Source organism: Lactuca serriola, chromosome 1, assembly GCF_051521515.1.
Source record: "Lactuca serriola cultivar US96UC23 chromosome 1, Lser_US96UC23_V15, whole genome shotgun sequence".
Taxonomy (NCBI): Eukaryota; Viridiplantae; Streptophyta; class Magnoliopsida; order Asterales; family Asteraceae; genus Lactuca; species Lactuca serriola.
This window is the reverse complement of record NC_136408.1, coordinates 248,278,536-248,294,092: the sequence shown is the minus strand read 5'-3', so window position 1 is coordinate 248,294,092 and position 15,557 is coordinate 248,278,536. Positions and strand designations below refer to the sequence as shown.

Sequence of the window (15,557 nt, the reverse complement as noted above, 5' to 3'; positions counted from 1 at the left end):
GGAGAGCACTCCACTGCGGGATGTATGTTTGAGATTGACCGTGATGGCTCCGGTATTGGACGCCATTCGCGGGGCACAGGCCAAGGCTGTGCAACCTGAGATGCAGAAGAGGGAACGGGTTGTTGGTTTGGTTTCAGAGTTCGTTACCGATGGTCGGGGGCTTATGACTTTTCAGGGGCGTATCTGGGTACCGTTTGTGGGAGGAACGCGTACCATTTTGATGGAGGAGGCTCATCGGTCGAAATTTTCGATCCATCCGGGGGCCACGAAGATGTATTTGGATTTGAGAAAGGAGTATTGGTGGCCCTGTATGAAGAGGGATGTTGCGTGGTTTGTTGAGAGGTGCTTGACCTATCGTAGGGTTAAGGCCGAGCATCAGAGGCCGCATGGCAAGTTGCAGCCGTTGGAGGTTCCCGAGTGGAAGTGGGAACAGATCACTATGGATTTCATCACCAAATTGCCGAGGACTGCCAGGGGAGTTGACGCAATTTGGGTGATTGTGGACAGGTTGACAAAGAGCGCTCACTTGCTTGCCATCAGTGAGAGTTCTTCAGCAGAGAAATTGGCTGGGGTGTATGTGAGGGAAGTGGTATCTCGGCATGGGGTGCCGATCTCGATTGTTTCAGATCGTGATGTGCGCTTCACTTCCAGATTCTGGAAGAAATTTCATGAGGAGTTGGGTACTAGACTGCATTTTAGTACCGCATATCATCCCCAGACAGACGGTCAGAGTGAGCAGACGATTCAGACGCTTGAGGACATGCTCCGGGCATGTGTGTTGGATTTCGGGGGTAGCTGGGATGCGTATTTACCCTTGGCAGAGTTTTCCTACAACAAAAGTCATCATTCGAGCATTGGTATGCCACCCTTTGAGCTGTTGTATGGGAGGAGGTGTCGGACCCCTATTTGTTGGGGAAAGGTCGGTCAGCGGGTGATGGGAAATACAGAGATCGTGCTTCAGAAGACAGAGCAGATTCAGCAGGTCAGACAGAGGTTGTTGACCGCTCAGAGCCGACAGAAGAGTTATGCAGACAGGCGCCGGTCCGAGCTTGAGTTTCAGGTCGGCGACTTTGTTCTCCTGAAGGTCTCTCCTTGGAAAGGAGTGATTCGATTCAGGAAGAGGGGCAAGTTGGGGCCCCGGTATATTGGTCCATTCCGTGTGATCGCGAGGGTAGGCCGGGTCGCCTATCGTTTGGATTTGCCAGCAGAGTTGGGGCAGATTCACGACACTTTTCATGTGTCGCAGCTGAGGAAGTGTATAGCCGATAAGTCAGCAGTGGTTCCATTAGAGGATATTCAGGTGGATGCTAGCCTGAGTTATGCAGAGAGACCAGTGGCCATCAGAGATCGGAAAATCAAGGTTTGAGGTACAAGGAAGTACCCCTGGTGTTAGTTCAGTGGCAGCATCGGAAGGGATCGGAGATGACCTGGGAGCCAGAGCGTGAGATGCGTGAGCAGCATCCGGAGCTATTTACAGAGCGAGACTTCGAGGGCGAAGTCTAGTTCTAGTGGGGGAGAATTGTAACAGCCCGGATCTCCAGGTATCTTTTATGCTTATATTTTTGGAGTTTTGTGAGGGGACTCAGCGAGTTGGAGCTCAAACTCGCCGAGTAGGATCGCGGTTCAGGACGCGGGTTCGCGCCCGGACTCGACGAGTCCAAGGAATGGACTCGGCGAGTCCTCGCTGTTTAATGAAACCCTAAATTCCCGGTCCTAAGCCCTATTTAATGGACCTTATGGCCCTTCATTGCGGCTACCTTTATCTTGAGAGCACCAAAGCAGCTGAGGGATTCGTGTGAGTGAGATAAGAGGCTATTGTTCACCAAATTTGTGTGTTTTTGCAAGAAAGGAAGAGGAAAGTCAAGCTAGAGGAGTTGGGGAGCTTGGATCTTCTTTCATTTCATCAAAGGAGGCTTCTTGAGGTATCATTCAGAGCTTATTTCCATATTTTTGTTGATTTGGTCAAATCTAGGGTTTCTTCATGCCTTATTTGCTTTGTATTGGAAGTGTGAGAGGTCCCATGGGGATATGGTGCTTAGATCTGGACCTTAGCAGGTCCAGAGAGTCCCTAATGTCATGCTTTATGCCTCCAAAAAGAGCCTTGTAGGTGTGTTATGAGCACCAAGATATAGACTTTACGTGGTAAATAAGCTTAGGAGGGCCAGATCTATGAGTGGATGGTGCGGATCTGACCTCAGAAGCTAGTTTGAGTAGATGCATGGCATGGACTCGCCGAGTCTGAAAAACAGACTCGGCGAGTAGCATGGAGATTTTCCTTGACCACTCAGTGAGTGGTCCAGCCAAGTGATAAGTTGACTCAGTGAGTCAGGGGGAGTTAGCGAGGGTTGACAGGTGGACTGAGTTGAGTTGGGACTCGTCGATTTGTTCTTAAGACTCGGCGAGTTGAGTCGTGGTGGCCCCGCGATTCATGCTAGGTGGAACCTGTCGAGTCAGGGGTGTACTCGACGTGTCAAAAAGGGAATCCTAGAGAGTTGGTGAATACGTATAGACTCGCCGAGTCGCCCTAGTGCACTCGCCGAGTCCGGTCAAAGTTGACCGTTGACCGTTGACCATAGTTAACCGGTGTTGACTTGATAGGGGTAGTCAACCTTAGTGGTAAAAGTGTTAATTAGAGACATCTGATGTTATAGGAGGATTATAGCTCGGAGGATCGAGCACGAGTGATTTCCAAGATTCGCGAGTTATCGAGATACACGAGGTGAGTCTTCTCACTATACTTTACCTTGAGTAGGTAATCAGAGTTATGTGTCAGAGTATGTGTATGTTATGTGTATGCTATGTGTTGTACTGCATGATGTCTATGTGATTTATGCTGTGCATGTTTATAGAGTTGGAACCGGAAGGTTCCCAGAGTTAGAACCTGAGGGTTCCCAGAGCTTGGGTGCACGGACCCATAGAGTTATAGCCTCGAGTGGCTAATATATGTTTATGTGGTATTTTGGGGAACTCACTAAGCTTTGTGCTTACAGTGTTAGTGTTGTTGTTTCAGGTACTAGCGATGACCGTGGGAAGGCGCCGACTTGATCTGTACACACGCATGGGATTTTTGATATATATGTGATCTTGGGATTTTGTATGATGTGAATTGGGATTTAAACTTAATGTTTTTATGAAAATTAAATGAGAAATGTTTTTATAATTTGCGAAAAATTATTTTGAAATTCACGGTGTTACACTTAAACCCTAATTGGATAACTTAGGCCCTAAGCAATCCAATACCCTAATTGATAAGCCTTTGGAAGATTTCAAGGCCTATCCATAGTCCTTAAAACCGTCCCCCTTTATCCATAAGGAATTTATAGCCCAAAGTACAACTATCAAACACTTGACAGTTTATGCCCCTTTATTCAATTAATCTCTTTAAGTCACCAAATTAATTCCTAATTAATTTATGACTTATATTAATAAAATAATAATATTATTATTCCTTATATTATTCTCATAATATATTAATAATATTTCTTCTCTCACAATAAATCATCCTGTCAAGTTGCTATGGTGAAGGCAACCCAAAACGACCATGCACAACCGGGTCAAATACTTGCCTAATATAGTTGCAGCCTTAGACACTATTCCAACACAATCCAACTCGCCGAGTCATCGAAGTGACTCGTCGAGTTCCCTCCCTGCGACTCGACGGATATACTCGTGAACATTTTCTTGGTTAAAACTCATCCGACTCGCCGAGTTGTTCTTCAACTCGTCGAGTCTTATAACAATCTTCATTGGACTCGCCGAGTTGTTCAACCAACTCGTCGATTTCAATGGCCATCTTCATGCGACTCGCCGAGTTGACCCTACGACTCGCCGAGTCCATTCGGTCCTCTTCCCATACAGATCCATTTTGAGCCATGCAGCGGCTCCAAATCACAGATCCAAGCTTCTAGGGCATGCTTATCACGTAAAGTTACAAACTTTACGTGCATGCATGGCTTTAAAGGCTCAAAATGGCAAATCTAAGCTATTGATGGGTCTTTATGCACAAAGGGGACCTCAATCATGACTAAAGCTGCAACTTTATGCTTCTAGAATCCAAAGAGAGTCCAGATCTGAGGTTACAACTTCAGATCTAGTCCATAGCTCATCATACCAACTTGATATTTAATGAAAACCCTAAACTCACCCAATAAAGAAGATTTGTAAGTAGAATAACGGTTTGGGTACCTTTTTAAGTTGATATCTGAGATGAGTGTTGATTCCCACACTCCAATTGCTTCAATCTCCTTCCCTCCAAGTCTTCTCCCTCCAAGGACTCTCTTTCAAGCTTCAAACACACACACAAGGCACATACACACACGAATAAGGCTCTCAAGGGTTCTTTGGAGCTGTAAGGAGGTCCAAGGGAGGCTAAGGTCCCTTTAAATAGGGGTGCAAACCCCGGGAATTAGGGTTTCACTTGCCAGCTCCTACTCGCCGAGTCCCAATATGGACTCGCCGAGTAGGTCACTTAACTCGCGATCCTTCTCACTGCTACTTGACGAGTAGGTAAACCAACTTGTTGAGTAGGGCCTAATCCAAAAACTCATATTAACAATACCTGAGAATCGGGGCGTTACACACACACGACTTGCAGTCGGAAATCTGGACGCAACCACCCACTAGTGGTACGCGGTGACGACAACAGTAACCCTAGTGGCCACAACGGTGGATAAAGGTGGTAATAATGGCGTCATCGGGAAAATATCCGTCGTTGTGGCAGTAGTGGCGACTAATAGCGGCAGAAAATGGCGAAATGACGGAGAGGCGACATCGAACGTCGGCCACAGTTGTGCCTACAACTGCCGGCAGCAACACGAACAATGACATACTTGACTGAACAACGTCATGAGGTTGGCCTCGACCCCTGCAACGCCGGAGCAATGACGAAGGTCTTCAACTTGGTGGCTCCCGGCTTCGTCGTCGACCGGAAATGATGGTGGCGATAGAGCGGCGGCGGAGGAAGTGAAAGGTGAAGGTGGCGGCTGGACATATTATTAGGGTTAGGGTTTGGACCAAAGGTGACGGGTTTATATACCCCGATCCCCATAACCTGTTTCCATAACAACAAAAATGGTCCCTCCTTCCCCATTTCTTTCAAATTTAATCCAATATTTACCATTTAAACTCTCAACATTAAAATCCATTACAATTTAGGTACAAAATTTATCGATTACACCCCTGCTTCCATAATTCCTCTCAAATTCGATCCCTAATTTACCAAACAACCCCTTAGCCTCCAAAATCTCTTCAAATGAAGTTCCAGAAATTACCATTTAGTCCTTGCCTTTAATAATACTAACAAATTAAGTCCGAATTTTACACTTTTCACCCTCAAACTCTCAATTATGACTTTTATCTCCTCGAAACCAACACATTGCTATATAATTATTGATTTTAGGGCTACTATTCATTCATTACCTTGTCTATTTGTTTATTTAATAAATGGGGTGTTATAGCCACTCTTGATTCTTGTTGCGCCATCCTGGCACATGTTGTGCCATCATAGTGAAAGATGGGCCATGTTGGTTCCTTGATGAGTCATGGTATCCCTGATGAGCCAAGTATGCTATGAAGTCCTCTATGATGCTCAAGATCATTCAAGGATGCTCTAAAGTTGGTATTACTCAAGGATTACACCATGTTGTGCCACCATGATAGATGTTGGCCCATTAGTGTTCATGATGCGCCACTTGTACATCATGATGCTCCACTATGGCACAAGGTGGTCCATCATGTATGCTGCTGATGCTCATGAGTTGTATGACATGAAAGAATATTCTATAAGATGTTGCATGGTGGAATATGATTGGTTATCACCATTCATGGACCTATGGGCCAATGAGCTTGGCCCATTAGGGTTTTAGGTCTGATCCCTCAAGTATAAATATGTATGCATGCTAGGTCATTTTGTATCTTGAATTCTAGAATGATAGACGAATCTCTATGTAATTATACTTGTAACCTCTGTTTGAGAGCTCTGAAATAAAATAATACTCCCCTCCTCCCGATGGACGTAGGTCACCTTGACCGAACCATGTAAATAATGTTTTTTGTGTGCTTATAGTTTTGTTATTTATGTGCTTTACTTCCTAAAAAGTGGTATCAAAGTTGCAGTTTGTATTCCTGTGATTGAAGATGGCATCTCACAAGTTTGATTCGGAGAAATTCAATGGTTCAAATGACTTCACATTGTGAAAGATGAAGATGAAAACTCTTTTGGTTCAACAAGCATATGTAGCAGCAATGGAAAGAGAATCCAAATCGCCAAAGGACATGGCAACCGAAAAGTTTGATAGATAAAGTGATTAGAGAGTTCGTGGATCAAACGAGTGCACTTGGGCTTTGGAGAAGTTGTCTGTATGAAACGTCTAATATGAAACGAAAAAAAAAAAAAAAAAAAAAAAAAAAAAAAAAAACTATTTTCTTTAATACTATCGTGTTTGTATCCCTACTATAAAATTCAGCTTGCACCCTCGTCATGATTATTACGACATACCCAATTTTTTTGAGCTCCGTACCTCGAAAATAAAATATATTATTGTAAAGAGGGCTACCAACCCCAAGGAAGACCCGACAAGAAAAATGAAGCCTTCTTCCGCATTAAAACCAGTTGCAATCCTCGCATTCACTTTCTCCATCACCATTTTCACAATACTCCTCTCTTCTCCTTCTCAAGCAACCATCGATTCGAAATCAATGGCCTCTCGAAGCTTCATCTTATGGCTACACGGTCTAGGTGACTCCGGTCCAGCCAATGAACCCATCAAGACGCTCTTCACCTCGTCTCAGTTCGCCAACACTCGTTGGTCTTTTCCTTCTGCTCCATCTCAACCTGTTACCTGTAACTGTAAGTCCCCATTACTAATAACTAACTCATTCCGAATTTTAACTATGATTTGTTGAGTTTCGGTTATGGATCACATGCGAGATTAACGCATATTTGTAGAATTTAGGGTTTCTTTTTTTGTTTCCCTGATGAAAAAGTTCCGATTGTTGATATTCATGTGACATATTACTAAAAATACTTACCAACTTCATCTGTAACCTGTAAATTGTAATTGTTAAAAACACACGCACATACACTCAAATTTAGCTGTAATTACTATTCCTGATGGTGCCTAATGAGCTTCCGATGACTCCATTGAGGATACTCTAACAGTAACAAAAGCTTTGCTTGTAGAATCGGAATATCGAAGTGAAGAAGATACAAAAAAGAATATACAATACCATTCTAATAGAGGTATAATGAGCTATAGATCATCGTAGTATGCTCAATAGTTAGAGGTATAATGAGCTATAGATCATCATAGTATGCTCAATAGATTATCTCATGTATCAGATGACTGTAACATTTGATCAGGTTTCATAGTTATTGATATATTTTTCTTGGGGATTCTTCTAGTTCTATTCTTACCCTCCAAAGAGTTATAGATGTCTAGTTTTTTTAGGATTCAAAATTGAGAATTGTTTATTGGGACTTTGATGTAAAACAGTTGTAATAGATTTAGACTTAGGTTCTGTTTTTTATTATCTTATGGACTTAATGGGGACACTACTTAATCCAGTAAGCTATACATGAGTGTTTCTCTTTCACTTAATGCAGAAAGAATGATTTAATAAAGACAGTGGAGGAAACGAGGCTTTTCCCAGTAAATTATTTACAAAGTTGTCCTTATTTCTTTTTCTTTCTGTTTCACCACAAATGCTGTCATTCTGTTATATATCTTAAATGTCATTAACATTTATAGAGCACATCATATACTATAGACATAACTTTTTATACTAATATGATGATATCTTAACTCTATACTTTGCAGATGGTTCAGTGATGCCTTCATGGTTTGACATTCACGAGATACCTATAACATCTGTAAGCTAACTTTAAGCTGTTTCTAGATAACTAATGTTGATATTCTATAATACTTTATATTATAAATCTGCATATGATGGAATATGGTTAGTTACATTACATAAGCGAAAATTGGATGTATATATGGTAAACTTTAAACAAAAGAAGTAGAATTAAAAACACCTATTGGGCTTCTTTTCATAAGCAGGGAGTCGATATTAAATTTGCATGTAGTTGAAGGAAATTGTGATTATTTTTGTCAAATATCTAAGTTACCCTTCAATAACGTGGACCAAAGAAATACCATTGAGATTCATATGCAAAAGGATGATGATGGGCAAATAAGTCATTTTAACATATGAAATGTACAGAGTTCCCCTACGGATGAGAGTTCGTTGCTTAAAGCAGTTCGGAATGTGCATACAGTGATTGACAAGGAGATAGCTACTGGAGTTGACCCTAAGAATGTGTTTATCTGTGGATTCAGTCAAGGAGGTCTCTCTCTCTCTCTCTCTCTCTCAAAAAAAAAAAAAAAAAAAAAAAAAAAAAAAAAAGTGTGGGGAATAATAGGAACATTGTTATAAAAATGTTGCAGGGGCGTTGACCTTGGCTAGTGTTCTGTTATATCCAAAAACACTTGGAGGGGGTGCAGTTTTTAGCGGATGGGTTCCTTTTAATTCAACTACTTTAATTGAACAGATCACGCCAGAGGCCAAAAGGGTATTATTATATTATATATGTTTTTTTTTTAAATCAAAAAGCAAACTGGTGATGTAATATTTTGCATTTATGAGTTAGTTATACACAAACAAACATAAGCAGGACAAAACAGTTTGTACTGTGTTTGACATGAACTGCAAATATTTGTCCCGCCCAAAAAAGTGGGACAGGTACTTATGCCAATGGAACAAAAAACAACACCTAAAAAGGCGGAATAGGGATTGGTGTGAATGGGACAAAAATTCACCTAAAAAGATGTTTTAGGTGGGACCCTGGGATAGAGACAGAGACTGGTATGAATGAGACAAAAGTTACAATTTTTTAATATCAACCAAAAAAAAAGGTGGGACATGTTTTCTCAGCTATGGAAAAGACATGAATGCCCTTTTGATTCTTGGTAGTAGGAAAATTTTACTTAGTTTGTGGTTATAAGTTATAATGAGGGATTTGATTTGGTTTTATGTGTAGACACCGATATTGTGGTCGCATGGTATAGCTGATGGAACAGTGTTGTTTGAAGCTGGACAAGCGGGCCCACCATTCCTTCAACGGGTTGGCATAAATTGTGAATTTAAGGTACTATATGCTTAATAAAAATTAACTACCCGATTAATTAAAATTATTAAATGGCTTAATGAGAAAAAAGTTGAATTTACACAAGTAGCTCATAGTTGTTATAACGAAATGAAACTACAGGCGTATCCGGGTCTTGCCCATTCAATAAACAATCAGGAGCTCCAATACTTGGAATCATGGATCAAATCTCGTTTACAAACAACTTCCTCCTCCAACTAAAAAACAAACAAACAAAGCTTAAGATTTGTTATATTTCCCTACATGGAAGACTGCTTCTTCTGAATGGTGATGTGGCTTCTTCTTCAAATATTATTTGGAAGTCGAATATGTTTTGATCTTTGAATTAATACATTCTCTATGAATATGTTATGTGATTGATTGAAAATGTGTTCTTTAATCATCTTGTAGCTATTGGGTATTCTAACTTTAATAAATTTGCTTTTTTTACTTGCACAAAACTTAATATTAATATCAGTGTTTCTTTTACTTACTACCACAAAAAGAAGAATGACCTAACCTAACACAACTTTACTTTAATGTGCTATCGTTATTTCATATGTACTTATAAAACTCATGTATTCATACCATATTACTATTGCCAACATCATCGCTTTTGGCACTATCGTTATTCATAGTGGCCTTTGATTTATACCAGGATACTTTTTCTTTCACTTTCACACAAATGGGGAGTTAACTGTTAGATTCTTTGATATAGTTGAATAAAATCATATGTAGAAGTTTTATATGTAATCGTGAGAATAAACATGCTTTAGATGCTATATACGGTTGTACATCTTTATTCTTCTCTTATTGTATAAATGGCAACCACATGAAGTCGATAAGACAACATATGTTGGGAATCTATGATTTAATTTGTAAAATGAGTGTCTAACTTAACTGAAATTACAAAATAAACTCGAAAAAGTTTGGTTAAAATTTTACCATCTGTGTCAAGTTATAATACCAAATATCAAACATCATTTAATAAATATTAATCAATGCCTCACAATTGTTCACTAGTTTTTATATTTTTGAAAACCATTTACTAGTCTAGTGTTGCTGATATATCTAACATATCTTTCTCAATATATAAAACCGTACAGTTTTTCAAATGTTCATCACTCCTATTATTGTGCAAATTGTTCTTTACCATCTTCATTGTTTGCATGCTCCGTTGTAGACATTGATATGTGTAAAATCAATACAATTATATTGATTTCAATAGCATATATACCATTGGATATATAACATGTTTGCTTGTTTCGAGTCTTTTAATCATTATTTCGATCGATATGTATCATAGCCTAAAATGGTGTGTTTAACCAAACATTATCATATAATATCTAAATTTATGTCCATGGAGACACGTTCTTGTCAAGTAGATTGTGAATTTTGCTGATTTTTGGTATGCTCTTTAAGTAAATAAGAGATAAATTTTAGTGTTTCGAATTTCACGAGTTACCTTCAAGATTTACAATTAAAACATTCTTCAAGCTACATAAATTCTTGAAACTGATTTTGGCATTCTAATACTTATTGTGATATCATCATATTTGACTGAAAATTTAATGTTGCATGTATACTCTAAAATGCTCGACACTTGTAGGTTCGTATATACCTATACCAACGGGATAATGACTTAGGAGGGTAATAACGTTTCCTGTTTGTCCATTTTAGGTCCCTAACATATTTTTTGTGCGTATTACACCATTAAGGTTATTATAACCGTTTACAAATAGTCATTTTAGCAGGAATAAACTGGGAAAATGGATTATTTCTAATCGGTTATAACAACCTTAATGGTGTAATACACACAAAAAATACGTTAGGGACCTAATATGGACAAACGGGAAACGTTATTACCCTCCTAAGTCATTATCCCCGTATGAAACTATAAACCCTTATAGTAAATTTTTACTTTTTAAATAAGAAACTTGTAGGTCTTAGAGTTGGTAGTTTGAATGTTTTTAACTTCGGCCTTCTTTATAAATAGAAGTGGCGGTTTCTTAATGACAATGGAGCTCTTTGGGTTTAAATTGTTAAATTTTGTCATGGGGAAGGTGGTGGTTTTTCGGACGATTCGAGAATAGGAACTGGGGGGGGGGGGGGGGGGGGGGTGTTTGGCAAAAGATTGTAGGATCCATTAATCACCTCCATGAGAATGGTTGTATTATTTCTAATTCCATGTATAGAGTGGTGGGGGATGGGACTCAAACGAGGTTCTAGAAGGATGTTTGGTGCTTGGATATTCCTCTTAGGGAGCGGTTCGGGAGGCTCTTTGCTTTGGCCTTTAATCAAGATGCTCGAGTAAGTGAATAATGGGATTCGGGGGGGGGGGGATGTAATTTTCAATGGCGTCGGGGGATTAGAGGAGGGGCTGAAGAAAGTGTGAAGCATTTGTTGCTGCAGTTTTCAGTTGCTGATCATGTATGGAGTTGAGTTGGGCATTGGCTTCATTTGGACCTTCCCGTGTTTTCATCTATCCGTGATGTGGTGGACTAGGTGGATTCTAGACCAACGGTTCATATGGAACGCCCGATTATTGAGTCGGTGTTCATGGTGGTCATATGAGTACTTTGGACGTTTCGTAATTGTTTACTTTTTAGTAACAATAAACCTAGAAAATATAGGCTCTTTGATTTTGTTGTGAATCTTTCTTTTCGTTGGTTTTCTTTTCAGAATTCTAAGGCCTGGGTTAACTGGATGACGTGGTTACAAAATCCAATCCGGCCTTAATTTGTTTTTCTCTCTAGCTCCTTGCTAGAGGTTTTGTTTTGCTAAAGGTTAACTGAATGATGTGGTTACAAAATCCAATCCAATCCAAACCTTTCTACTTTTTATTCTTTTTAATTTCAACAACTTTATATGAAATACACATATACAAATAAATACTAAAAATCTTAAAAATATATATTCAAAATAATAAATACTAAAAATCTTAGGAGGGTAATAACGTTTCCTGTTTGTCCATTTTAAGTCCCTACGTATTTTTGTGCGTATTACACTATTAAGGTTATTCTAACCTTTTACAAATAGTCATTTTAACAGGAAGAAACCAATAAAAATGATTATTTCTAAACGGTTATAACAACCTTAAGGATGCGTTTGGTATAAAGAAATGAAATTGTTGCAGAGAATGGAAATGCAGAGAAAAAGAATTAAGCTAGAGAAAGAGAATTGACTCCTCTGTTTGGTAGATCTGAGAATCCACTCGAGAAATGTTTTTGAGAATCATTTCCTTTGTTTGGTTGTATTAATCAATGAAATGAAAATGAGCTTTTTTTTTTACCTTGTTTATTCATTTTCAAACAACATTTTATATAAAAATGCATTATGATGTATATCTTAATTAATCAAAATATGCATCTTTTATGTTTTTAATTTTTTTATTATAATGTTAACTGTTACTAAATAATTTATTTTTTAATCAATTAATATAATTTTTTATACATATTCTGTTGGAAAACATATTTCTAATATAAAAGAATAACTTACAAATAGATTTTAAAAAAATATGCAAATCATACTATTCAAAAACTATGTCCAATGTAAGATATATGCAAAAACTATAATTCAATATTCCTAACAACTAAAAAACATAACTATGTCTAATACAGAATGTGCAAAGAGTCGACTTCAATATTCGTAAAAACTAAAAAAAAAACATTAATTAAAATAACATAATCATGATATTGAGTCATCCCCAATCATTTCCATGTAACAAATCTTTTCTTCTTCTTAAAAAACGACCGAGCACGAAATTGATTTTTGCTAAACATGTCAATCATCTTAATTCGTTGTTTGACATTGATATTTGGCATGTGTTGTATATCTTCGATAACTTTATCTATCATATCACATGCTTCCTTATTTTCTTGTCTTCATATATTAAATATTGTTTGATTAAGTTTTTCACCAACCTCCTTGAAAGTCTCTTTCATTTCTTTCGCTGCTTCCTTATAAGAGCTTTCCGTGTCATCCGTTGGAGGCCTTTTGCGTTTACTATTGACACGAGCAATTTGTTGCGTCTCTTCAACAATTTCTTTCAACCCTTCCACATCAACAGACGAGTTTCTTTGTGTCTCTTCAGTCACATCTTCACCAAGATTAGTAGCTCCATGACCAGTAGCTCTATCCTTCCCAAATATTTTACATAAGTTATCAAATTGAGGAAATGGTTTATCGCGAAAACATGCAGCACCTTTATGACTCTACAAGAATGGCACAAAATTAATTGGTTACTATTCATTCACAATATATTTTAATGGTGCTAAAAATACTACAAACATCATCATTGTAGTACCTTTATGTATTCATCCCAAACTTCAGCATCGGCAGTTACACAACATTTATCCGTATCCCAGCCGAATCCGCTAGTGTTTGTTCCATATGCCATGTCGCGCATGATGTTGAAATGGTTTTTCCATGTCTTCATCCTTGATTTAATATGAGGCTCTGCTTTCAAACCCGAGTTAGGAAGACTTATATCTAGTAATTGTTGCACTGCCTTCAAATACCCGTGTTTGAATCCGTTGTCGGCACCACCATACTTTCCGGATACATGTAACTCCAAAAATACCTCAATTAACTTTGCATCCTCTTCAGTAATCCATGTGTGTTTGTTTCGCCCTGCCATGTCTACAAAAAAAATTTACATAATAGATGCTTGAAATATCATACAACAATCATAACAGCTCCTGTTTGTGGTTGTATAACTCAACCAAAACTTAACCAATTAAGTCGTTTTTCGATTCTAAAACATAGACAAGACAGAGAAGTACAGTTTGAAAAAAAATTGCATCATTCCGAGCTTTTGTAAAGCTTTTATGATGGTTCAAAGTTGGACAAAATTTATAAAAAGTGCTGAAATATTATGCAGGAATCATAACAACTCCTGTTGATGGCTGTGTAACTCAACCAAAAATTAACCAATTAAGCTATTTTTCGATTCTAAAACATAGACAAGACAGATAAATATAGTTTGAAAAAAAATCGCATCATTCCAAGCTTTTATGATGGTTCAAAGTTGGACAAAATATATAAAAAGTGCTGGAATATTATGCAACAATCATAACAACTCCTGTTTTTGGCTGTATAACTCAACCAAAACTTAACCAATTAAGCCGTTTTTCGATTCTAAAACATAGACAAGACAGAGAACTACAGTTTGAAAAAAAAATCGCATCATTCTGAGCTTTTATAAAGCTTTTATGATGGTTCAAAGTTGGAAATTTTTTATAAAAAGTGCTGAAATATTACGCAACAATCATAACAACTCCTGTTTGTGGCTGTATAACTCAACTAAAACTTAACCAATTAAGCCGTTTTTCAATTCTAAAACATAGACAAGACAGTGAAGTACGGTTTGAAAAAAAATCGCATCATTCTGAGCTTTTATAAAGCTTTTATGATGGTTCAAAGTTGGACAAAATTTATAAAAAAGTGTTGAAATATTATGCAGCAATCATAACAGCTCCTGTTTGTGGCTGTATAAGTCAATCAAAACTTAACCAATTAAGTTGTTTTCCGATTCTAAAACATAGACAATACAGAATAGTAAAGTTTGAAAAAAAATCGCATCATTCCGAGCTTGTATTAAGCTTTTATGATTGTTCAAATTGGAGAAAAAACCTGAAATTTGTAACATCCCGAATTCAGGAGTGCAATTTCAGGGTTCAAAGTGTGAATGTGAAATGGCAACTCAGCGAGTCCATGGGTGGACTCGGCGAGTAGGGCCGCGTTCCTGGTCGCGTGTTAAGTGGCCAACTCGGCGGCTGGACTCGGCGAGTTGGTGTTGTGTGGAGAAAACCCTAATTTTGGAGGATGAGCCCTATATAAAGGACATTATACCCTCTCTTGAAGTCCAGAAAACCCTAATGCGCGTTTGTGAGTGATTTGAGAGCAATTGAACCTTGGAGAAGAGATTTTGGAAGAGATCTTGGAGAGTAAGAGGCTTGGAGCAAGGGGCTTTGCAAGGATTCAAATTTCTCTTCTGTTGGAGCTTTCTTTTGAGGTATTATTTCGTTGCTTGGGCTGTTATTCATCTAGATTCATCATTTTGGAGTATTTGGAAAGAATAGCTTGTGATATTTTGAGTTTGGAGGTTAGATCTGAGGTTGCTACCTCAAATCTAGAATGGAGAAGGTCTATAGTGCATTAAAGTCCCTGTTCTTGAGTAGTTGGTAAAGCCATCTTGTCCCAAACCCTAACCCTAGAGTGTTATATGCTTAGATCTCTTTGGATTCACGTAAAGTTTGCCACTTTACGTGATGGATGGGTTGCAGAAGGGTAGATCTATGGTTTAGATCATCTGCATGGCCTGGAAAGCTTCTGTATGGGTTAAGATCTAGAGGAACTCGGCGAGTCACAAGGGTGTACTCGGCGAGTTGCTTGAAGATGGGCAGGAACTCGA

General features: G+C 38.4%; 1 protein-coding gene across 1 annotated transcript; it reads left to right on the top strand.

Annotated features, from left to right (window-relative positions):
* Positions 1 to 6,499: 6,499 nt before the first annotated feature.
* On the top strand, positions 6,500 to 9,603 carry LOC145050482 (putative carboxylesterase SOBER1-like). Its single transcript, XM_078998728.1, has 6 exons — positions 6,500 to 6,847; positions 7,818 to 7,870; positions 8,221 to 8,344; positions 8,445 to 8,569; positions 9,038 to 9,145; positions 9,266 to 9,603. Exons 1-6 carry the CDS (start codon positions 6,583 to 6,585, stop codon positions 9,362 to 9,364), a joined length of 774 nt encoding a protein of 257 aa, XP_078854854.1. The 5' UTR covers positions 6,500 to 6,582; the 3' UTR covers positions 9,365 to 9,603.
* The last annotated feature ends 5,954 nt before the right edge of the window (positions 9,604 to 15,557 follow it).

Coding starts and splice junctions, on each gene's coding strand:
- LOC145050482 (XM_078998728.1), top strand. CDS start 6,583: ATGAAGCCTTCTTCCGCATTAAAACCAGTTGCAATCCTCGCATTCACT. Junction 6,848..7,817: donor TCAACCTGTTACCTGTAACT/GTAAGTCCCCAT, acceptor TATACTTTGCAG/ATGGTTCAGTGATGCCTTCA. Junction 7,871..8,220: donor ACGAGATACCTATAACATCT/GTAAGCTAACTT, acceptor TGAAATGTACAG/AGTTCCCCTACGGATGAGAG.